The sequence below is a fragment of the Falco cherrug genome, chromosome 18 (genome assembly GCF_023634085.1).
Source record: "Falco cherrug isolate bFalChe1 chromosome 18, bFalChe1.pri, whole genome shotgun sequence".
Taxonomy (NCBI): domain Eukaryota; kingdom Metazoa; phylum Chordata; class Aves; order Falconiformes; family Falconidae; genus Falco; species Falco cherrug.
Genome location: NC_073714.1, coordinates 4,670,497 through 4,696,258, shown reverse-complemented (window position 1 = coordinate 4,696,258; position 25,762 = coordinate 4,670,497). Strand labels below are relative to the sequence as shown.

At 48.7% G+C, this 25,762-nt stretch overlaps 1 protein-coding gene across 2 annotated transcripts in view; it reads right to left on the bottom strand.

Moving 5' to 3' along the window:
- DPYSL2 (dihydropyrimidinase like 2) overlaps positions 1–24,359 on the bottom strand; it is a 55,652-nt gene extending 31,293 nt beyond the window's left edge. Inside the window, exons 1-4 of one of the 2 annotated variants that reach the window (XM_055696157.1) lie at positions 24,232–24,359; positions 22,921–23,290; positions 8,758–8,846; positions 7,301–7,485 (exon numbers count right to left, since the gene is read on the bottom strand). In XM_055696157.1, the coding sequence (XP_055552132.1) occupies positions 7,301–7,485; positions 8,758–8,846; positions 22,921–23,271 (625 nt within the window). In that variant the 5' untranslated portion in view covers positions 23,272–23,290; positions 24,232–24,359. Of the gene's footprint in view, positions 1–7,300; positions 7,486–8,757; positions 8,847–12,014; positions 12,421–22,920; positions 23,291–24,231 lie in introns of those variants that run through there. The other variant, XM_055696158.1, reaches the window with a different exon arrangement.
- Positions 24,360–25,762: the final 1,403 nt, after the last annotated feature.

Here is a 25,762-nt window from a genome sequence, read left to right as displayed (position 1 = left end):
CACAGAAAGTTAAAAGTTCCTGTCTGACAACGAGTGTTTCTGCTGAGTCAAGCTCGCGGGAAGGTAAAAGCCAAGGGACTTTTCACCGGATTGGGAAAAACAAGCCAAGAAAAGAGCTGGAGGCGCCACTTCCAGCTGTTTCTTTTAAGATCTTGTCTCAGCTTGAAGGTGATTAAGACAGGTTATCTAGAAAAGTTCGACACACGTGCCCTGAAAACCTATCACAGACAGCTAGTGATGTTACATTAACAGAGGTGGATAACGGTATTTCATTTTTCTAAGGTTGCTTTTCCACCTGCAGTAGACAAGCTTTAGCTGGAGGACCCCACTTTATACCTGCACCCTTCCAAGCATCACGTGCATCTTCTGCTGATTTAAGGGGCGATGTAAGACACATCAGTGATACCCCTTAGCTCTTGACCTCTCCTGCCTATCATAAGGCAGGGGACTTGGGGATGAGAGCGTTGGGCACGCAAAAGCAGGAAAAGCATTTAAAAGCAGCTCTTCAAACAAAAGAACACAAACTTTCCACGCGCTGGGAAAGCAACACTACTGATCCCAACCAGTATATGGAATATGAGGTATTAAGCGCTATCACATAAGCAAACAACAGTGGTTATTACTCCTGGGTGGGTGCGAAATCCCACTTTTTGGATGCATGGAAAAACCTAGGTCGGTCACCTCTGCAGGGAGACAGCTGTGCTGTCAGTGGTGTTGCCATTTCAAAGTTTGTTTGTTATTAACTAAACCAGACCTTTTAGGCTCCAGCATGCATGGGATAGCCTCCACCGACCATCCGGGGCGGCGAGTGGGTCCAGAGCAGAATGGGGCCCAACAGACACGGAGCAAGGGTGCCACTCACCTGCTCTTCAAAAAACATCAGGGTCGTCAAAGAGGCAGAAGGCTGGGAGAGGAGCGAGGGCCAGGATCCAGAGCAGCTCCAGGGAAAGCAGATGGGAAAACAGGGAAAAGGCAACTGACCGACTTAAAACCAAGGCGCGCCAGACCGCAGTGGCTTCACAACCCAAATGCCACGGATTTCATCTTTCAGCACCAAGAAGGAAAGGTGGCCCAGCTAGCAGGCTGAGTATCCGACAGCCAGGGTTAACGACACCCTTGCACCACACAGCCCTCCTACGCAGCCTCAGGCAAACCTACACAGCTCCTGAAGTCCTCCTCTGTTCCTCAGAGGAACCTACTCAGCGGCAAAGAGATGACAAACAATAGTTGCAGCCCAATGGGAGGGGGGGGAAATTACACACAATAACACACCACGTATGCTAAGGACGCACCAGCTGTTTCCTTCTGTGCTAACTGGCAAGAGACACCAAGGGCTTGGCAGATCCGTTTCATTCCCTTCCAACGAGACCCCTTTGGAAACTCCACCCGAACAATAGAGGCAAATCCCATCCAGCAGAAAGCCAGCGTCGCAGGGATGGCTGGAAGCGGAGCCGGCTCCGGCAAGGCAGGCTGTCACCCGCACAGCAGCCGCGCACCCCACGCGGGCAGGGATGCCTAATGGACTTAGAGGGGTTTAAAAGCTTGAGAAGAGTAGGCTCGCAACGGGGGAGTGCCCATCTCCGTTTACAGACCGACTTTCCCATTAATGATTTTAAGACCGCTCTGAATGAAAGCGACAAACGCATCAGCAGCAAGCTGGGAGTCAGCGAAGCAAACAAGATTTAGCGTGAATCACTGCGGGGGCATAAAAAGCACCGAGGGGAGCTGGGGAGAGGAAAGGGCCGGAGGGACTCGGTGCTCCCGCGTGCTACTGCCATTATTTCTAGAGTTCAAGGAAGCCTCCACCTGTATAAGTCACCAAAGACGTGTTACAGAAGCAAGCGGACATTTTCATCGCATTTGCAGAGAATCACACATGTCTTTGCTGCAGAAGAACCACTGCCAGCTGCTAGAAAGTGAAACAAGCCCCCACCCCCCAGCGCAGCCCGCCTGAAGTGCCAGCCCCAGCTGCACAGTTCCCCTTTCATCTCTGCTACTGGGTGCAAAAAGCAACAGAATTCAGGCTGGTGTCTGCGGAACAATGCAGCGCTGTGTACACAAAGCCGCAGAGACTTGGTGAGACACTGCAGCTCTGTGGTCACTGCCCTTGGACTCAAAACGCTTGGTTTGATCCTTCCAGCTCGGCCACAAGTTACTGCATGACCGCTGCTGTCACCTCCTCCTGCGTCTCTGCTTCCCTCCTCCTCCTCCTCTGCCCGTCACTTAGGCTCTTGCCCTCCACCAGGATAGGACTAACCCCGGTAATGTAAACCAGCAGCACCCAGTAGGGTAGGTTATCATCTAGTCCTCACTGGTGGGTCTAAAGGCCATCGCACGCCAGGTTGCCCTTCCCCTTTTCTAAACCCTACTCTAAGCTCACGCTGCTGCAGCTCCAGGCTCTGACCTCCGTTGAGGCGGCTCCATTCTCTCAGGTGATGCTCAGTTCACAAACCCAGAGGTGAGGAAGCAGGCTAGACTGCAAACGCCTCCTTCGAGCAAGGCGGTGATCTTCAGGATGACCTTGGAGACTTGGTGTCAGCTTGCTACAAGTCTGACGGTGGCTGAGCAGGTAACACACTCCTGAAAACGCCTGCCACCCTGCACACCAGCTCTCTCTTTACTAGCAGGGTAAAGCATTAGGAAGCAGAGTGCAGCCCGTGTGAAGTTCCCCTGCGTTTTCTGAACCTCCCAAGATACTAAGGCTCATGTCCCCAGCGTACACTCCCTGGGTTATTAGAATAACTGCTAGTCAAGTTCAAAAGGCAGCTGGCTTCCAAGTCACCACGCCAGAAAGAGCTGTAATTTCTCTCACTGTAATTTCTCTCTATGATTATAACAGTGGTTGACTGAGTCAACACAGGCAATGTCAGCAAGCGATTTCACTCCAGGACAGCAGATACCCGGGAAGAAGCCCCATCTTCTGGAGGGGGGGTGGGGGGGGCTGAAATGTGTGTGGGAGTTGGCTGGGATGGATGCAGTTCTCACCAGGACATTAAACAGACCGGAGGATCAGAGAGCCAGTAAATAGACACAGCTTAGCTTCATCCCCTCTGAAGAGCTGGGAGCAGAGAAAGGCTCCTGAAATCAGGGAGTTCTACCCCTGCTTCTGATGGGGATTTTACCCATCACGGTTAATACGACGACCAAACCATCGCTACACCTGGAGAGGCCACCCCGTTCTTTGCAGCGATGTCTCCAAGAGCTCCCGGGACTGTTTTATATCCTAGGGCATCAATTTATATCAAAATGGGACAACAGGGGCTCAAAAACACCATCTTTAGCTCAACAAAACTGTGGCTCCACAGGCTCCATGGATGAGAAAGAGCGTCTTGTAAAGGGCAACTTCAGACAAAGTCCTTTTCCTGAACTCGGGAAAAGCTGCTCTCTTTCCATGGAATACAGGGGAGCCTAGAGAGAAGCCAGACTGAACAAGCTGGAGCCTCTCCAAAGTTTTTTCTGCAGATCATCCTGGAATCCCCCCTTCCACTCCATGCCCAAACACTGCGTTCTGACATTTTAAAAGGGTGACAACCCAAGTTTCTTCCAGCGTAACGTTACCTTCAAACACGCGCAGTGCTGTTTGCCCTCAGCTGAGGTCCCCAAGCGGAGCCTGTTTCAAGGCAGGGACAGAGAAAGAAAGGATCACGCAAACTGCCGTTTCAGAAGAACGTATCACGGTCTGTCACCCCACCTCTCAGCAGCTCTGCACAACAAAACCAACTGTATTTTTTTCATACGTTAGCCAAGTCAGCTGGAGTCTTGCCTTTGGCACTGAAGAGGGTAGAGACAGAAGGGTCATAGCTGGAATTCCTGTTCAGACGGCCTCTGTGGAACGAGCAGCTAAAGAAATCAGCCCTAACCCCCAAGTGAAGCAACCTAGAGGAGGGCTAGCAAGGACAGCAGGGAAGCAAGGACTGGAGCGCACCGTGGGGGCGTAGGTGATGCAGCGCAGAAAAGGCCTCGTTCAGATCACTGCCAGCTGCTCTCCCTCATCCCAGCTGACCAGGGCACGAAGTTGGGAAGCACTGGACGGGAGCCAGACCTGCTCCCCACCAGGACAGATCTCCACTGGTCCCATGCAGAAAATGCGACCGCTCCGTTTGATGCCAGTTGAGAGCCAGGTTCTCCGATGCCGCAGTAAACTAATTTACTTTAAAGGGGAACGGAAGCAAACGAGAAGAGGGCTGGAAACAATAGGTTACATACTTGAACTCCTGTCTGCTTCCCTTGGATGCGTTTGCCATGCGAATTAAAGGAACAACGCTGAATTTGATCTGAGCTGCAAACAAAGTTCACTGAAACCAAACCAGGCATGAAGGGTGAACTCCTGGCACCGCCGAGGCCAACGACAAAACTCCCCGTTTACCTCACCCAAGCCTGGATTTCACCCACAGTTTTTAGAAAACCAACAAGCCACAGAAACCTACCCAAGACTCGAGTTTTAACTTCACTGAAAAATGCACATAAAACAAATATTTCTCTACAATGATTGTAAAGTAAACAGCCTTAAAGCGCCCTCCTGCATGAAAACGTGAAACGAATCGAAGCACAAAGCCAACCAACCTGTTTTCTTGCCCAAAATGAGGCCTATGTATAAAAGAGAAAAACAGATGGAGTAAAGGTATTCATAAACAAATAATACAAAGTTTGCCCAAAGCACAAATGAAGAAACATGGGTGTTTCATCCCCATAAAGTTCACATCCATGAGGCTAGCTTTTCCAAAAAAGCCCAAAGAACGGAGGCACGCAGCCAGCCACACTTCCAGGAGAGGAGCATATTCTCTTTTGAAAAGTCCCAGACACAGTATTTAAAATATATGACAAACATTAGCGTGTTAACATTTTCAGGCCGTAATTTGTGATATTATGAATCTAGTTCACTAAATGTCCTGTTTATCATAAAAGAAAAAAAAAAAAAAAAGCTGCAATCAACCACAACTCCCACCTGCTTTGGGAAAAACCAAAGGCCACCCACCAAGAGTGTGCTCACGAGGGCAGTTTTGCATGCTTCAATGTGGAAAAGCAATTTTGCAAATGGTATAATTTTGCTGAGAGAACAGCTGAGCTGACATAGAGGAGAGTCTTGGAAGCTTTGAAGTCTAGTTGGATTATTTACCCTTCTTTCCACTGCTCAGCTCCAGTTGCTGATACCCAACCATCAGGAATGTCTCTCTCCATCATCCTAAGCAGCTCAGTTACTGTCCTTGCTGCTACTCTTTAGGAAGATGGTTTTTGTTCAGAGATGGTTTTATCCTAATCCGAGACGCTCTGGAAGGCAGTACGGTCAGGTTTAGCCTCCTCTACAGGGTTTGCCCACAGCCATAATCAACGTTGTGCTAATTTTTCACAGCTGTAAAATGAGAAGTTGTAAAATGGGCGACTCTCCTCCAACTTCCCTAACTCAAGAGATGTGTTACAAACACCGTTAGCGAGGTGTTCAGATACTACAGTCGTAAGGGCAATACACACGTACACAGACACAGACAGGTCCAAGCATGAGGCTTTGCATCAGTACACTTCGGCGACCAAAGCAAAGGGCTACTTCAGAAAATCCTGCCAACGCACTTTCTGCCTAAAATGTTCTAAAAAGTGGCACTGGGGGAAATAACGCTGCTGAAAGGTCAGACACAGATGTGACAGAGAATGTTATTTTGATCGAATTCAACTTAACAAGGAAGAACAAAATGATAATTCAAGTGTGAACCAGGTGTACTAGTAACAAAGGAATAACCAACAAAATGTCAATGAACTGAAGTTGTAAAGAAAATACCATTTCAGTGTTATTAATTTCAATTGACAGCAAAGATTTGAAGAAAAAGTGGCTATTAGTATGCGCAATGAGACCACAGTATGCACAACGAATCCCCCTTTGTGTTCTCTGTATGTGTCAGGTTATCTTCATACACAAATTTCATACTCTAAGTGATAACATTATGAAAAGTAATTTCCAGGTGGGGGTGGGGTGGGTGTTAAGGCTATTTATTTGAAGCGTTAGACCAAGTTCACAGGCCAGACACAACCTCTTTGCAAGGTCCAGACCCAGAAAAAGACTTGCTTCTGAAACACAGACAGTGCAGCTGTGTTTGGACCACTGGCTCCTGCTCCCGACCTCCATGTCAAGAGTCCGCCCACCAGGCCAGGGATCAAAGATCGCTTATAACCATCCTCCAAGAGATGAGGATGTCCAGGTCCATCAGCAACTAGGTTTGAACTGAGGAGAGTCAGGCTGACTCCTGGCTGTGCCTAAGATCTCTCTATATCCGTGGATCGGACAATAGACACTAGTACCTGTTCTGAACGATGCTCTTTTATTTCCCTGTACCTTAACTCTCCTCCTGCGAAATGGCAGCACCTCAAAGGACATGAAAGAATGCAAGATGCTCAGATATTGTATCACTTTACACCATTATCCCTGATTCCCATAGGCGGAACAGACTCCAGGATGCAGCGTTACAGTTCACAGGTGATCAGCTGCACGGCAACAGAGGTTTTTATTTTTTTTCTCTAGCTTAAACAAGGTTAACAATGACTCACAGAGCTTTAAAATCCTGGCTCTGACAAGCCAAGCATCTGTAGCCAACACAAGCGGGGACAGATAGCCTCGAAGTCATTCATGAGGCATTTCAGAGCCAGAGGGGAACACTAGGAGTGTCTAATCCTGGTGTCAGCAGAACACTCAGTTTGTCTGTCTTTTTATTTTGAGATATTTTCATTTCCCAATTTCTTTCTTCCTCCCAAAGAGGGCATGAGCACAAAAGGAACAATGCCAACAAAATCCTGATGCTAAAGCTGCATACATAAGTGGACATGTATAAATCCTTAAATTAAGTGGCCCAGTTTTCAAAGGCACATACTACACTGGCATCAAGCTTCTGGGGGTGAACCATATGATGGGACGTCTACCCATAGTCATCATGGAGAAAGGAACAACGGCACAGCAATGAGGAGAATCTGCTACTCATACTGGAGCCAGAGGTCAAAGTGACAGTGGTTTCAGTAGGAGCACACCCAAGAATCTGGCAAAGTCACACGAGGAGCAAGGGAAAACCTGCCAACACAGCAGGCGAGAGTGAAACAACCGACAGCTGCGAGATGTGGAAGTCCTGGGGTCTTGCTTTTCCACTCCTTTTCCTCACCCCTACACAAGCTCTTCTCAGCAACCTGGACAGACATCAGAAATCCCCCACGGCTGGTACCTGGTCCACAATATCACATGACTTACACAGCCCACAAGTTTCTGCCCATAGCTGAGAAAGACACAAGTAAAGCTTTCTTGGAAGAGAAAAACCAGCCCGCTTACTGATCATGGTGGTGCCCCCAGCCAGCGCAGCCTTGGTCCCTTGGAAGAAGTCATCAGCAGATGTCATCCCCTGTTCCGGCATCTGGAAGCGGGTGTGAACATCAATCCCTCCAGGAATCACCATCCTGCCGTGGGCTTCAATAGTCTTCACTCCCCCTGGCACAATCAGATTCTCTCCTATTTGCCTGGGTAAAGAGGTTTCGAACAGCGGGTCAGACACAAACAAGGCGAACGGGCTGCAAACATACACCCCTGTGCTACTCTGCCTGGCCAGGGTTTGCTTTTTCCATAGGAAGCATCGTACAGGATGGCATACATCGCTGATAACACTCCCTCCTTCCCCTTGAAGCCACTGCGTAATTGAGAGCAAAGTGTGCGACTACTTCAGGACCTCGGGGCGGTATTGGACTGAAGGAGGAGCCGTGCGGCTCATCGGACAATGGCTGCACCAAGCAGAGGATCAGCCTCTGGGACTGGACTGGGACTGGACCGGGGCTGCCAAGTGGCGGTTCAACGCTTGCTTCTCCCTAACAGCGATTCGGATGTCAGCACGGTTTTGGGAGCACTGGAAGGATTTTTGCCTCTGCCCTGTCTACTTGCCTTTCGCGCCTAAACGTGCCGTAGTCCCTGCACAAATACAAACCCGAGCAGACAGCGGTTACCAAACTCCTTGAAGGTCTCTCCAGTTCAGCTCTTCACAGACCCATTTTTAAAAGTGCAATAGTGGACAACACATTGCAATTAATTAGCTGCCTTTGGCTGGCTCCTTTAACTTTTAACCTTGATTAACAATGCACATGTGCTGACTGTTTAGCCAGAACAGGAAAATTCCTTGTTTGTAACCTCTGGCTCGTCCGTTTTTTCCTAAGCGTAATTTTCCAAAGAAATCTGCAATACATTTAACATGCCAGACATGCATGTTTCAGGACTGAAAACACAGAAGCATGCCGGAAAGAGGTCTGAACCTCAGCCCTTAAGCTACAGGATCGTTTTGAACTTTAAGGGGGTCTGGATTGATCTTTGCATCATAGAACCATAGAAGACAGCGCTGCAGAAGACCTGAAGAGGTCACCTAATTCCAGCCTCCCACCCTAAACCGTATTAGGATGCTGAACTCTGGATTCAAAATATCTGAAGTCATAACTCAGTAAAACATTACAACACAGGTAACTTCAAACACACGTGTCATCTCCACGTGAGGCTATTCACATGGCTAAAATTAAGCCCATGTAAATACCCCCTTTGACCTATGCTTTAATAACAGTGGGGGTTTGGCCCACTCGTTTATTTAATTCAACACCTTTTTAAAAGCTCTTCCATCAAACACCAGAATATACATATAGTGTTCATTTTTCATTGCAATTTAATACAGCTCACTAAGACTGAGTTACTCCTTGCTAATCTGCAGTACGTTTCTGTACATTTCCAGTAACGACACGGTATCGGGCATCACTTACTTTATCAACCCATCTTCCATGTAAATGTCTGCATAAAAGGACTGGTCGTCATTAACTATTTTACCACCTTTGATCAAAAGACGATCACTCTGCAACAAAGAAGCATAAAACAATACATAATTATTCTGTGAGAAAGCTGACAGTCTGCAGTGTCACTCCTGGGATGAAAGAGTAGAGATGGAAACAACCCCTACATTATTCAAAAGCACATGTCAAAGCACAAGTCAGTTGCCGCACTTTCAACTGGAAAGATAAAATATTTTATTTCATCTGCGAGTCCTTTCATCACACTAATGATAAAAAAAGAAAAAAAAAAGCAGAACTGAGAAGGAGCTGGGTTCCACCACACTTGTCTACTTGGCAGCTTCACCCATACCTGCAGCTTGCCACCATCACCTACAGCAAAAGTATATACTTTGAGAGATGCGTAATAGCCACATCTATATCTCTATTTTTTTTCTGCCTTGGTCATATGCAAAATTTCCTATATGCACCCACACGCTGGAGTCACTACTTGGCTAACTGTGAGTCAACTGCTGTCAGGGAAATGGACCAAAAGTCTGTTGCCATGGGTTACACAACACAAACAAACTCATTTTGTCCAACTTAGTGATGCTTCGACGCAGTGGATACTTTTACCGCCTTTCCAGAGCACTACTGCATAATCAGATGGAAATAAGCCCATATTAGCAAATGAAGTTCAAGAGAAGGATTTAAAAAACAGTCATTAAAATTTCCTCACATCAGAAGACAGTTTGGCAGGAACAGAAAGGGAATTATAACAAGGCAGCTATGGGGCAATGTGCTTGTATCGCAGCCCAGGTTACACCTTGCTTTTGCGAGATTTTAGGTCACGACCGAGTTTTATCTTTTTTTGCAGTACTCAAACAAGAGTGAAACACTCTCTGCAGAGCTCTAGGTGGGGAGGAAAGTTACAAGTGACCGCTGTGCTCCTCTGCCCCCTCCGTTACTGATGCACATACGTAAAGCCAGGCACACACACGTTACGCAAGTGCTCCGTTCAGGCTACACCTTGGCCCTTGTGCTTACTCCGATGCTCTTTCCTCCTCCCAAAAAGGTCTTTGCAAGAGAACAAAGCTATACCAGAACAGCACAGCCGAAGACTGGTGAAACCAAAAGCTGACATCAAGAACGGGCAGAACGCCAGACTTCAACTTGGTGATGCCTCGAACTTATAGCAAATACACCTACGGCAGGGAGAGCGGGGCACAGGGCCCTTGTTTTGAGCTGGGACACTCTGCTGGGCAGACAGAAGAAAAGAATCGGGCGTTTTCCCAAAGAGCTACAAAAATGAAGAGCTGGAGCACCCAAATGTCAACTCAACAAGCTGACATGGCTCTCGTAATGTCAGAAGGGCTACTGCATCCACTGCTGATTTATTCCATCACATCCATCTTTTATATAATGGCTAAACATCCACGAGATGCTAAATGTTCTCCTTCCCCCTCTTTTTTTTTCTCTCTTTCTCCTTCCTCCTACTGCTGCAATGGAGAGTTTCCCTGAATAAGGCCACCAATTGAAAAAAAAAAACCAAAAAAAACACAAAAAAAAACACAAAGACAGAAAACCCCCAAGATTTAAATTTAGGATCTGCGGTGAATGCCAATAAGCCTGAAAGAATTAACTTGGGGCGTGAAAAACCCACTTGTCTTTCAACGCCAGCCTCTACAGCAAACTGTCCTACATGTTTACCATTTCCAGAAACACTGCAGTATTTATGCCCACCTCTAGTGCAGGCTCCTTGTGCTCTTAAAAAAAAGCAACTACTACCAAAATCAGGCAGTTTGGCCATCGATGCCACTGGCAGCCCAAATCCTAACGCACTGGGCGTCAATTAAGACAGAAGAAAAAAAAAATATATACATATAGCTATCGATAACAACGCAGACTCGACCATTTTAATGATGCTGAGTGCTTCTGCTAGTAAACAGGTCTCCTGCCGTGGCTGTATGGCAGGCTCGGGAATCTGTGCGAATCCTTCTGCTCGTTTCAACCACCTTGGAGACAAAAGCGCCTGCAGTTTGCAACTGTGCGAGGGGCTGCCACTAAATCTATCTGTATTTACCCTACCAATGCAATCAAAACAGCCAGGCATCAATTATCCTTCTTCTTCCTCAAGCATTAGTCCCAGGAGATTCCGGGTTTATACAACAGCTAATAAGATGAAAATCTGGGGTTTTTTCTATCCTTTATCTTTGCAGGAGGATTGCATCGGGTGCACGCAACATAAATCAGAGCAGTCAGTCATAAGAAAAATGCGTCACGGTACTTTTGGCCCGTGACAGCGATTCGGCAGTAACCTTCATCGATATTTAAACGCAGGCATCTTTTTAAACTCTCCACCACTGGTCTCCAGGAGGGAAACTACCCACCCCCAGAAGGAAGGGGGGGAAAAAAAAAAAAAAGAAAAAAAAAAAAAAAGAGAGAGAGGATGCTCCATGCATCACATAGGGATTCTGTGCATCCCCTGCATTTCCTAAACCCCCTGTAAAACCTAACGGTGCAGCCCAGAAATGTCACACCTCACTCAGCTCCATTTCGGAGCCCACTTTTCCACCAGGGAAGGAGGGCTGGGATGGGCGTGTCTGGGAGCCGCTGCCACTAATGAACAACTCTGTGTCAAAAAAAATAATAATAATAAAAAAAATATTTATATAAATGGCTGTAAGAGCCCGTTAGATGGGAATAGCTCGCCTTACGTAAGGAAAAGTTAGTGTCCTGGGATCTGCAATACCTGCCCTAAATCGGCTGCCGGGATCAGGCAAGGGGGGGTTTACGTAACGGCTCCGTCCCTTTTCCCCCAGGATTGCACCGAGGAGCAGGATTGCACCGAGGAGCGGACCCAGCGTTGCCAGAAGCTTCTCGGGGAAACGGAGCAAACCCTGCCCCATGCCCATCCCACTGGGGCAGGGGGCTCCGGCCGACCCCCCCCGGCCGGGCTGGGGCAGGAGGGCAGCCGCCTCCACCCCACCCCCCCCTCCCCTCCCCAGGCACATCGGTGCGGCTGCCCCCGCGGCGGCAGCGGCGCGATCGCGGCGATGCAGCGGCTCGAAGCCGCCCCCGGCCCCGCCGCCCGCGCCCCCCCCCGCCCCCCCCCCGCGGAGGAAGCGCCGCGCTACGCCCTGATCTCATTATCCTGCCCCCGGCCTCGGCCACCGCTGCCCGCGCACACAAAGGGCTTAATCCCCGCGCACCCCTCCCCCTCCCCCGCTTTTATTCCCGTGCACTCGACTCACCGTGATCCGTGGAATATTTTTCTTCCCCTGATAAGACATCTTGGGAAATCACTCCCCAATTTATTTATTTAATTTTCTTTTTGTGTGTGCGTGTGTGTGTGTGTGTGTGTGGTCGGAGAAGCGGGGCGGCTGCTGTATCGCTATTGTCTCCCGTGCAGCAACTGCTCCCCGACCTCCCCTCTACCGGAAAAAAAAAAATAATAATAATAAAATAAGAATAAAAATCAATTCCCCCGAGCCCTAATCAATGCGATCACAAGGAAGGGGAGCGGGGGGTCCGCCGGGGAGGGCGCGGCGCGGCGGGGAGGCGAGCCCTGCTCTCCGCAACGGCAGGAAGGGGAGAAGCTGCCACCCCTGCGCGTCTCCCTTTCTTCCCTCTGCCCGGAGCCCAGCCCAGCCCAGCCCAGCCCGGCCCAGCCCAGCCTAGCCCGGCCCAGCCCGGCCCAGCCCCGGCCGCGCACGGAGGGGGCGAGCGCCGCCAGCAACAACGGCGGCGGCAGCGCGGGGCGGCGGCGGCAGCCGCGCATGCGCCCCCCACCCGCTCCCGCCCCTCTGCCCAGCGGGGGGGCCGCGCAGCTCGGGGCGCCATTGGCCGAGAGCGCGGCGGGATGCAAATGAGAGGCGGCTGCCGTGCAATGGGGAGAGGGGGGAGGTGCCCGTATGCAAAGTGGCGCAATGGGGACGTCAGTGCGGGCGCGGGGCTGCGCGCGGCTGGTGGCGGGAGCGGCCGCCGGGGGCGGGGCGCGGCGGGGGGGGCGGGGCTGCCAGCGCTCCGCCGCAAAGCACAGCGCGCCGGGTGCGGGGGCTCCAACGGCTCCCCCCGGGGGGGGGGGGGCGGGGGGCAGGGGGCTGCGGGCACCCCCCTCCTACCCCCGCGGGAGGAGGGGGGGCTGCCCCCGGGGCGGTGGGGAGCGCGCTGCCCTCCATCTTCTTTGTCCCACCCCGCCCCTGGCGCCAGCGGAGCGGGAAGCTGGTGGGAAGCATTAGCAGCTTGGGGGGGGGCGGGGGGAAATAAGGTTTGGAGCCACTCCCGGGTATGTGATTTCTCAGCGTGTCAGCCACGCCTTCGAAATGCCTTCTACACCCCCTTGTCCAGAAAATGCAGCCCGGATTCCAGCCCCACCCCGTCCCCCCAGCCCTGGTCACTAACCTGGAGCCTTAGTGCCAGGGAAAGGTGGGCTCAGAGCTACGACGGTGGTCCTCTCCCCATCACTCTGGCCATTTCTTACTAGTCCAGTGTTGCAAACTCCGCGTTCAATGTTTCAGTCACACTTGGAGTCTTAAATTTCTCAGTCCCTGAACTCCATAAGCTGGTACTTCAAGGAAAGAAACGCATTAAATGGCACAAATATGTCCTTATTTACAGTGCACTTGCCCCCAGTGCAACGAAGAGCAATGGGATTCATGGCCAGAGTATGGGACAACCATTCAAAAGACATCTGTTTGCTTACACCAGCTCCTCTTACATCAGCTGCTCTGGGGGAAGGTACGAGACCCCTTTTGGGGAAGCCACAAACAGCACAAACCCACTTCTGCTTGAAGGTTGTAACAATCCATGACCAACAGACTCACCTTCTTCCCTCAGTCACGAATGAATTCCACAACACACAAAGCAAACTGCAAGCTGCTAGCACAAAATGCACTGATCTTTTACCTACCCGAGTAGTTCTGTGAAACACAGCGTGCACGGCCCCTAAGATATTAAAACCTTTGGTATATCACTGCAGTAAATCGTTACAAAGGCAACATCGGTTCGAACAGGTGACTGTCAGGACCTTTTATGTACATTAGTTCACAGGAAGACTGTACGGCAAAGAGTAAAAGAGCTTTTCCTGGTTATAGGTAGGGCATCAGGCAACATTTAAGTAGCTAATATGCCAATCAGTTAATATCCAATTAGTAGCAAATGAGTAAGTGGCTCACTATGACAGTAACAAAATGATTACTTTGTTAGCCTGTAGGGTTTTATTTTGACTTAATGATTAGAATAGACAATACTAAATGAGATATCCTGCCCCTCTCTGATCTGTGCTGGAAGAAGTTTTGAAATCTCAGCATATTTTTGCTCAGAACATGGAAGAAAGCATCTACATCAGATTTCTAAATTTAGACAGCACAAGTGCTCCTTTTTTCCCCTCTTTCACGCTAGCATTCCTCCTCGATTTCATATCTGAATGGTTTCTTGCCTTTGCTTGCCAGGTAAAAGCGTGTCTTCAGCTCTAAAAGCAGCAGCCAACGCTGCCGAAGGGTTTGAGCGATGGCATCGAGGCCCTTGGGCAGCTGACCTGAGGTGCTAAGTCCAGCTACCATTTCAAGATCCTGCCCTGGCAGCAGCAAGATGATTACAGAGGAAGGACCGCCAACACGGCAGAGGAACCTGCGCATCTCCAGCGCTGACTCACCTCCTCGACCTTGGGCAGGTCACGTCTCCACGTTATGCTAAAAGTTATGGAACAGCAGTACCAGTAGAAGAAACAGAGGCACCATTAAGGGGTGATGTCATCAGCACGCTAATATTTCTAAAGCTATTCTCATCTGCTCAAAGACAGCTATTTAAAATACTTTTTTTTTTTTTAAAGGCAATCCTTACTGCATATGGGCCTAATTCAGAACAGCAGTTATTGAACTTTGAATACGTTCCATAACCTGGATCCAGTAGCGACTAGGTTCAGAAAGTAATAGCGAATCTTCAGATGACACTTAGCTTTTCCTTCCCATCACCATGTTGCAAGAACCTAAGTAGTACAGAATAAAATACATGAAGAGATTAAAGAGCTGGAAAACATGGCTGTTCAATATTCAACATCCACACAGCACCAAATTTTAAAAACTTCCATATGACCAGAAGGACCAGAACTGAGTTCCCAAGTCTATCTTCTAGCTCCATTACACCAAGTGCCAATACAGCCCAATTTTCTTTCCTTTTAGGCATGAGCTAAAAGCTTGTCAAAATAAATAATTTAAAAATTATTAACGTACTTGCAAAGTGGCTTGTTTAGCCCTGCTAAACAAAGGCAAGGCATGGATATTGTCTGTTGTATAAACAGACGTGAGGAGAGGTGATCAGGAGGGAAGGAGAAGAGCTGTATCTAGAGGACAATGTTGGGATGAGAACAAGCAGAGAACAGAGTCAGAGATACCAAGATGCGTGCCTGCTTTTTTTTTTTTTTTTTTTTTTAAATAAAAGCTGATTCATTCCTCTGGTAAAGCTATAGTTTGTGTATCATTTCCCCCGTGGGTTAAACGAAGAAAGAAGATTATTTATGAAATATCAGGGCCAGGAGTTGGGTCCGAAGTTAAGAGGAGAGTTGAACCCGCTTCGTACCTCCTTGCAGGTTTGTACCCGATCCAGCTGTCGCACAGCGGTGCCGTTACCTGCCAAGGTACTGCGGGAAGCGACGGGGTTTCTAGATAGTGTTGCGGCACTTTGTCTTCCTTAGGTCTATTAACGCAGGCGGCAGGCTGAGCAGGCTAAAATTAGAAGGTGCTACAGAGAACGCACGCTGCCAAACCTTCCTTGCCAAGCGTTAGCGGAGGAGAGCGGTGCAGCACGGCTGGCCAGCCCATCCCAGCTCCCGGCCTGCAGCCACCACGACAGGACCAGCAAGATTGCTGCAGCCAAGTCACAGCAGCAGCAAAGAGCACCGATATCTTCAATTACACAACATCAGCACGTCCGAGGGCCCCGACGATAACCCCCCAACAGCAAAAGAGGAGAGGAAATGCACAAAACACAGCATTATGCCCACATTTGCAGTGCCAGCGCCTACCCCAGCCATGTATGGAGCTGTGCTCTGCTCTGGCTGTGTGTCCCTGGCCCCTCCGTAGGATGAGGGCACCTGGGCGGGTGTTGGCCAGCAGATACACCAGGTTGCCATCAGCCATTTCTGCACAGATACCAGCCAGCGTAGGACATCTTGTGCAGGCTCTTTGCAGCAGAAACGCATTTCGTGCTAAAGGAACTATGTCTATGTCTAAATTTGTCTTCCGGAAAGGTCTAGAGGGAAAATGGCACAAGAATATGAGAATCTCTGCACAGTGATAATTATGCTAAAATAAATCATCACAGGCATCCGTTGAAATCAATTTACATCAGCTCTGAATCCTAACTTTACAGGTGCTGTGGACTACCATCGTGCACTTAGCGAGGAATTTTATTCCCCACTCTGGAGTTTATGGATGGTTGGGGGGGGGGGGGGGGCGGGGCGGGGGGGGAATCTATTGAAAGAGTCTCTTCCTCCATGGAATTTCAGCATAATTGCAACAAACGCCACAGAATTTCTGCAACACCTGATTGCTTTTACTCCTACTGAATTCTTAAAGGTTCATCCACAAGGACATTTTGCTATGAAATTATAAAACCTGCAAATGGAAACACACATTTTAAGATGTAACGAAAAGAGGGATCCAGAGATGGATTTAAAGCATTCCTGGAAGCACCTGAAATTTTAGCCCTACAGCATCAGCAAGCTCTGGATTTCTCTTTAGGCTTGTTGGATGCCAATAATCCCCCCTCCCTGTGGGGATTCGCCCCCTGCCAAAGCCAGCGAGGCTCCTGGTTTTGTGGTCAGAGGCAGCAGGACCAGGCCAAAAAAGCTTTCACCAGGTCACCCATCAGGCCCTGACTTTCTGTCACCATTCCACCCGTGCCCATTGCTGCATCAGCTCCGAGTCTCAACAGCTTCAAAGGAGTTTCCCAGGGATCCAGCAGTCCCCTGCATCTCACCAAGTGTTGGGAGGATTAAATACAGGCTGACACATGACACAAGGAGTACGTCTGTCCTTCCCAAAAGATGATGAAAGAACTGTCCGTTATTAATCACTACATGTTAAATTACAGAGGGGAATTATACTTGCCAATGGGCATCTTCTAATTTGTTTTGTTATCTTACAGGAGAAAATTGTCCAGATATGGAAATTACCACAGAGGTCAAAGGTGCTACTATGAGGGGGAGAAAAATCATACAATTTCTCAGAGAAACAGCCTAATCTTTTTTGAATATAGACTATTTTAGATTATGAGAGGGAGATTCACTTTCCAGCCACAAAAACAGGTCAATAAAAACGCACGTTTGATCTGCAAATTAAAATTAAGCTTTCAGTTGATTTTGTTTCCTTGAAAATTCCAGGAAACCTTGAGAAAGTTCAGAAATAACCTTCTAAGATGACTGTTACTATCAGAGTGCGTTTCTTAGAGGAACTGTCCTGAAGCATTTTGGGTGCTTTAGAATCTTAATAGGCCTTAAACAAGTCCAAGCCACTGCTCCACGGTTAATTTACTATCACCTCACGTTATCGGGAAAGAGACAGCCCTCGTCAGGGTTCTAGACAGGGATTGCTCTGCCATGAGTAGTACGATACATGGCAAACACGTGCGCTCCTCTCTAAGCAGCTACACTCATGCTGTGACCTTCATTATAGTTAAATACAGCATTTCTGGAACAAAGGCATGGGACACTTGGGCATCCTTGTCCTTGGTCCTCCCTTTCATCCAGTGGCGAGAGTTTAGCATCCACAGGCCCATGATTAACCAGGGAACCATGATTAAGATCTAAAAAAATGGCTATTTTCACTACTTCTTAACATTATAGCCCCTTCTCCTTCCCCAAAAACCTACAGGACAAAGCATCAAGCTCTCAGCAATTGCTTGTGTCAGCCAGCTTGGTCTATCTCTGATGTACATTACCCCAGACAATGAGCAAATGAAATTCTGGCCTCTATTCTCCCACCCTGAGATTCATTCCAAATCTCTGGGGGGTGACCAAAGAGCAGGACGGACATAGTGCTTCTGGTGTGAATCGTAAACAGGTTTGGGTTTTTGGTAGCTTTCCTACAGCACTGCTCCCAGATGCCGTCCCTTTTTAGGGTAAGAGAGTTCCTGCAGAACACACACATCACCTTGACGTGAGCTTTGCTGCCTACATCATTTCCCAACTTTATAACACCACCACAGAAGATAGACTCAGATTTCATGTGCCACAAGACAGACAAGTGATACGGGGAGTTAGACATGGTCCTACAGGTAAAAAAAAATTCAGGCAGACTTAAACAACTGCTCAGCACCTACTAAAAACAGACGGCTCATGTCAAATGATGGCCAGGGCACTGGCATAAGGGTGGCACGCAAAGCTGCCACCTCATCGTGCCAGGCACTGCACCCATCCCCCAAGACAAAGCCTGCTTCGCAAGGTGCTGCTGAAAGCCCAGACCTCTGAAAGGGCTCAGCTCCAAACCGAGTGGGGAGATCTGGCCCCAGGTGTTGAGGTTTTCCCTCCAGGCTTTAGCCCAAGTAGCATGTTGTCCCTGTGTCACAGCCCCTTGTTCATCTCTGCTTGAGAGACTGTGGTATTGATAAATTCCTGCCACAGCACCGACAGACCACTCCACCAGACGCCCACTGCATGCACGGCACATTCCAGCTATGCAGATGGGTGGCTTTAGGAGGGATCTAAGAAGTTAAGAGGAATTTGGCATTTGTGCTCATCATTGTTAGTTTTTCTATGGTTTGGTGGGGTGTTTTTTTTCCAGTAGTCAGACAAACTATTATGATCCATTGGAAGAACACACAAGTCATCCTCCTTTATGATTATTTTGCAAGCAATGATTGTCGAAACAAGGCTAGAAAAACTGCAAGCATTGTAACCAATTAAACTTGGAACTGCATTTCCAGCTGTCTGGAACAGCTTCTTTGTTTTACACAACAGTTCCATTAACGTTCCAGAGTCTATGATTATTTGAGCTCTCAACAACGTCCTGTTATTCATTATTTTCCCTCTCCAGGAATGAACAGCCATGATCCTGAGAGCTTTGAGGTTTTAGCAGAAAGTCCAGTCATGTCAAAAGCTTCATGACACTGCAAGTGATTCCTCTCCTGTCAATTCTAAAATAAAAATATTTTCCTAGTCTCTGATTATGCGTTACCGTTACTTATCTTATTACACTAGGACATAGCTTTGCTGGTTTAGAGCAGCAGTTCACACCCAGTGCTCTGCACTTCCCAAAGGTCCATGAACTGTTTCTAAGGGATGCAAAAAAGGTATGCGAAGGTGTCTGTTGCACAGGGGAACCACCTGAATCACTGGACTAACAACAAGATGGCAATGGGAAACTGAGTTAGCGACTTAAGAAGAGATTTGGGATCCCAGGGCTTGTACTTGCGTTGAAGTGTCTTAGCACCTACTCAGACTCTCCGTGCAAACTAGATTAAAGCAAGTCCCAGGCCTGCTGATCCCTCCTGCAATCAAACCTTGCTTTCCCCATATAGATGTTCCCTAAAAGACTGTCTCTGTCCCAAAGAACGTCAACAGGTGACCAAGACAGAAGGAATACCAAGCGCACACATGGGAAGTCTGGGAAATAGACACAGAGGAATGACCCAGGTAACGCAAGCAATGGCCAGGGTTTTTCAAAACCCAGAAGAATGCAGGTGTCTCAAGACTGTTCATCTAAGGAACAGGGGACTAATGCCCTGGGAAGTCCTTTTATCAGTCCTCCTGCTCTGAGACGAGGTAGCTTCCAGCGTCTGCACCGACTACTACAAAGCAGCGCTATGAGTAAGTGCTGCAGGTCCCTGCCCTGATGCTAGCTGAGTACCGAATCCCTGTAGGAAACGGGCTTACAGGTGCACAGCCATGAAAGCCAGACCAAGTGCTTGTTGTCTCACTGAAGAAATCCCAGGTTTGAACATGACATTCCTGTTAGACCACAGTGATGGTCCCGCTGAGGTCAGGGCTTCAGAGCACAACGCAGTGCTCCGACACTGAACGAGGCGCTCCAGAACCAGCCATTAACAGCCTAAACAGGGAAGATGACAAAGCCTAGGATGCGAAACAGAAACACCACTAATTCTCTGAGGCCTGACAGCTGTGAAGGAGCAGAGCTTGCCTCAGATCTGCTGAGTTGCGGACCTGTTGAATAGGTCACTGCCTCCAGAGGCTTAACTGCAAAGCAATGCTTAAACTAAGACAGAGCGCCTTCCTGGTGCCTCTAGAGATGATCTTAACCCTGAATTATGAGGCAGCATGGCCCAGAGGCAATAAAGCGAGGCCATGATAGATGCCTACAGAATACCCTAGGAAGGATAGACACAAAGAGATTTGATTACCCTTATCTTTACCAGAAGAACAATATATTGCAATTTAATGTGGAATAATTACATTCCTTTTTTCATCCTCTGGACAGTTAAGACCTTGGCAAAATAAAAAAAATAGCTTGTCCATCTTGCTTTGTTCGTCATTTCAGGGGAGATTAATACAAGATCTCTCTATACAGTGACAGAAAGGATGACTCTTTTAAACACACTTTGGGTCCAGTCACTGGCTAAAATACTTCCACCTATCTCCATTGCCTCCAGTTGCTCATCACCCATTCCCATCAGCTCACAATATTGTCCTTCGGTTGCTGAAACAGAGCATGGACTGACCTTCTTGTATGTTGATTGTTATAGTATCGAGAAAAATTGCAACTATTGTCAGCCTGAAGCTAAAGAAAAAGAAGCAGTAAGGTTTTAGCCTATTGTGAAATAATTCACACAAGTTAAAAGTTCAAGATCCTATAAATTAGCATACTGTTCCTTTCTACCATAGTTTAGACCCCCACCACACCGAAACAGTGTACAGGCTATCCAGGGTGCACCGATTTCAGATGTGTTATTAAATGCTTTAAGACAGAGGTTTGAAAATAATAGGCCAAATACAGCTGCAAAACTTCAGAAGCCTTTTAACTGCTATCTGATATTATTTTAATGCACTGTTTCCTTTAATGCCACTCCTGCAACATTTTTTTTTATTTTTTTTTTTAATATGGTGAGATCTGATTATCATCAAAAACACATTTCTATTAACTACACCGAAGTAAAAGCCATTTTTACCCACTGAGGATCTAACCATTGATTCAAGCTATAGATGCAGTCAGCTGGAAAACCATCACAGCTAAAACACTCCCGCAATAAAGTGCCAATCCATAGCAAGACATTTATAATAAAAGACTGCACTTACCCAAATGCTCGCAACCCCTCACAACACAATCCACTGGCATCAGTGTTATGTAAAGCTAACGAGAAACAACCCAAACGTTTTGCACTATCCCATTATTTCATCCCCTCAGTTAATGTTTATACAACAATCTTCAAAAATAGAACCAACACCCACACTTTTTGTTAAGAAGTGATTAATATCCTGTGTGGACTTCTGATTTTTCACCATATTGTACTTAAAAGTTGTGGGGGTTTTATTTTTATTATTATACTGGTACCCTTTAATCAAAAAATAATTGATCTTTTCAGAATTGATATATCACCTGTTTATACTTATGTCCTGCAGGACATCATCACTTCAAATTGTATGAAATTAGTCCTGAAAATGTCCCAAACTGCAAAACCTTTGACTCCCCAAGATGCAAGGGCGTACGCCCTTTATTCTTGAGATGCACCTTGGTTAGTCCAACAAGACGAATAGATCAGGGAAAGTTACTCACTTAGTAGGCACTTCAACATGGTCAAATCAAACCATAGGCATTTGTAGTGGCAAACTTTTGTTTGGGTTTGGCAAATCGGGCTTGATGCGGCACGGAGCACATCCCACTCCTAATTAAAGGTTGCTGCGTAGCGCTTCTGAAAACCAAGGCCTTCCTTTGTGATCTCACCACAAACAGCAGTTGTGCAAACAGGGCTGGATGGAGCCCTTAGGTTACTGTAGGTAGGAAGAAGCAGAGTAGGGTCTGATGTGGGGAGGAGCCCCCAGTAATACTCCTAGTAATATCTCACATTTCTTCTGAAAGCAGGAGAAAGTGGCAAACAAGCCCATCATATAAATTCCAGGCAGACTTCTGCTCTGTATATGCAATCTATACCATTAGTAAAACCCAGGAAGTATATCCTAGAGACAGTCTGCAGAAGAAAGGACTGCTCTGTAAACCCACTGGGGAACTGCTCACAGAAACTCTTTCCCAGTATGCTGGGAGTTTATCAGTTTGCTGGTCGGTGCTTCATTCATTTCCACTCTTCCAGCCTATGCATAGGAGCCAGCATTGTCTGAGGAACGCACAGAGTGTTTCATGGCTCAGATCTGAATAAAGCTTCCTTAAATCTATTTATCGAGGAAAGCAAATGTGCATGGTCAGCTAGACCTATGGGTTGAATGGGTTTTGCCTCAGGAAGGGGACAGGCTTTATTACACCACAACACATACAGAGAGTGAGAAAATAGCTTCAGGGGCCTTAAAAGACTGGGAGGAGTTCACTGGGTTTCTAAGAGAATGCCACATTCCTCTGAAAGTCCCAGATCTTCCCGAGGCAAGAATTCCCACTGTAGCCAGAGGCCTTGATCAAAATTGGTATTGAAATACAGCTCCCAGGGGTCACGCTGGAGTCTGCCCTCCCCTGGGAGGAGGGGGTAGGAGTTTCCCCTGGAAGAAGCCTGCAGGGATCTGATCCCTGTAGGTGGAAGCTCATTGATGCTCTTTTGCTAACAATTGCATTTCTGTTCCAGTGAGCTGCATTCACTATCTGGGTGGGGCATTTTTCTACCGTTGTGCTGGGGGCAAATCGCCTAAGAAACAAAAAAGTCGGTCTCTATCACCAAATAGGAAGGCAGGGCGGGGAAAGGGAGGGTGGTTATGGGTGCGGGGGCTCCTTTCTTCTTCTGCCCTCCTCCCCGTGCACATACACACACACCTGCAGAGAGCACACGGATAACATTAGAGGTCTGGCAAGAAGGCTCTAGGAGAGATGCTGCTGCTTAGAGGAAGACATTGACTGCCACATACAAGCAGGTGACATAAAAGCAAGAAACTGCAGGGTGGAAAGGATACAGCCCTTCCGCAGCCTGTCGCGTGTTCAAGCTGCATCTCACACACACACGTACACACACGCACATATATATATATATATAATATATATATGCACCCACCTTGTCATTCAGGTTCTGCAGCGCCTCCTTCCCAGTGGCACTCCTGATCTCCACCTTTCTCCCGAAATCAACAGATGGTTCCCCTCCCTTCCCGCTCTGCCTGGAATAGACGGACTGAGCATCCGGACCCAGGTGGGCAACATCCTTCTGCTTCGCCACGACTTTGTTAGATCCGCGGCCCACCGAGAGGGAGTCGAAGTCGATGGTCTTGTTCTCCAGGGAGCCTTCCACTGGGCAGAACATGCCACAGAATTTTTGCCGGGGCTTGGGACTGCCTGAGCCCAGGTTTTTGAAGAAGGCTGGCACTTCTTCTTCCTCACCCTGCCGGCCCGACTGCTTCCTCTCAGCCATGGCTTATGTGGTCTCCCTGCTAAGGGAAAATAATAACAGCAGTAACCAGGAGGATCCTTCACACACACACGCACACACACCAGAAGAGGAGAGGGGAAAAAAAAAAAAAAAAAAAAAAAAAAAAAGATTGCTCTGGGTCCTAGAGATACGGCAACATCAATTGCAAAGGGCTGTGCCTGGCAGATCCCCTGCCCCCATCGGTACAATATAGCCTGTGGCTCGCTCTGTTTTCTGTGATTCGGTGCAAAGTTGAGGGGAGGTTGGGGCAGATCCTGCTGCAATCAGGGGAGGAGGTTTCAAGTTCCCAGCATCCAGATGGGGAGGGAGGGAAAAGGAGAGAGAGAGGAAAAAAAAAAAAAAAAATCCTCACTCTGCAGCAGAAACTGAGGACTGATCCGGAAGTGATGCGAGTGGTGAATTGGCAAATAGACTCGATCAGGTTGGAGCAACAGCCCCCATCACACACCCTCGCCCCCCTCCCCTTCCCCAGCGTGCTGCTCTCGCTACAAGTTGCGGAGAGGCCGATGGGGACTGAGCACCCCCCTCACCTCCGGCCGCTCCGGAGGCGTGTTCCCAAGGCAGGGGGAGAAAGGGTCTCTTCCTTCCTCCCACCACCCTTTCCCCTTCCTCCCCTAGCCCCGCAATGGAGGAGTCAGGGAGTGCTCCGGGAATCCTATTGTTTCTCACTTTTCTCAAGGCAGCGGAGCCGGAGGGCGGGGAGCAGATGAGATGACGGTTGGGTCAGTGGGGCTAGTGGGAGCCAAAATGCTGACTCATCATTTTGGTTTTGGGGGCATCGTTGGTGCCATGACTCGGGTAGACCCTCTTCGCGGCGGGGGGGGGGGGGGGGGGGGAGGGGTTGATTGATGGCACTGGAAAGAGAATGAGAAAGAGAGACAGATGGGAGAAGGGTGTGGGAACCGAGGGAGAGAGGAAAATGCGCCGTTCACCAGGACTTACCTCCAGGAGCCGAAATTAGTGACCTTGCAAGTCAATTAAGCCTCCGCAACGCCAGCAGCCCCCAGTCCCTCCCCGCGGGGGATCAGGGGAGGCAGCCAAAGGCGGCTCCGGCTGGATGCAGGTTTCTAGAGGAGGAGACAGAGCAGCAGCCCCTTGCCCGTGCTGACAGCGACCCTGCGCTGGGAGACGGGGAGCGAGTGGCCGCGGAGCCCCCCCGCCACCCCCGGGCCGCGGAGCCCCCGGCCGGGCCGGGCCACGGCGCTGTCCCTTCAGCACCACGGGCTCGCAGCCCCGGGGGGCCCGCAGCCCCGGCCAGGCGCTCGCCCCGCACCCCCAGCCCCTGCCGCCACGCAGCGCCTGGCCTGAGCCGCTGGGCTCCAACACCCCCTCCTGCTCCTCGGGGCTGGTACAGCTGCATGTGTCGGGGACCCTTTTTTACTTATTCTCTCGGGTTTGTACCTAAATAAACAGCTCCAGCGGCTGGCGATGCGGAGGGAGGGTCGCCTGAGTCATTTCCCGGGGGCTTGTTCCAACAGGGAACACCGAGGGGCTCTGCGAGGCCGGCCGAGGCTGTGTAGGTGGGAGGAGAGACATTTTTATCACAGAGGTAAGTGGTGCCGCACACAAAAGGTTTAGCTTGGCTGTCTCCACCTGATACATGCTATTAACACGGCTGATCTGGGTCCTTAAGCCTAATCCATATGCAACGTTGCTCCGAACCAAACCCAATCACCAAGCTGTTTACTCCTATGCATTATTCATTGATATGCAGCTTCACACACGCATACATTAAATGTTAATTTAGAGGCATCTGTGTCCAAACGGCTACCTTTGCAAGATTCAAAAAAAAAAAAAAAAAAAACAAACCACCAAACCCGCCAAGAGCAATAAATAAATAAACCCCAGAACCCTGCAAACCACACCCAAATCAAAGCATTTGTACCAAAAGGTGGAAAGAGACCAAACCCAAGGTCACCACCAAGTGAAGCCCTGTAATAAATGCACAGCACAGCGATAAAAGACTCCAGACTAAAAGGAAAGAAATAAGCCTGCAGCTTGGCCCTGAAGGATGAAGATGATGTGCTCTGGTAACTAATGAAGGAGGGAGCACGCCAAAGACAGAGGCTCTCCAGGGGAAAAGCTCCACCTCCTTCCCCTTCTGGGACCAGCACAGCAGATCAGCCAGGGTTGTCACCACACTGATCCCAGGTGCTTTGTTGGCGATTGGAGGCCAACATATGGTCTCTCAGGTATGATGAAGGCCTGCATTATTTAAGGTTTATAAATATTAATACTCATAGCATTGCTGATCAGGCAGAGTCCACAGAAGATGCAGAGAGCGCCGACAGAGGCTCCTCCAAGCTGAAAGCCTTGAAGCGATTGTGTCGACACGTTCTGCAGTTTGCTGAACTGTAGGCAGTGGCTTTCAGGGACAACCTTAAATAAAGCTCACTCATCACTTGGCACATCCTTGGAAGATGCTCAGATGGCTACAGACACAGGCTGCTGTGGAGGGATGGAAAGGGAAGGA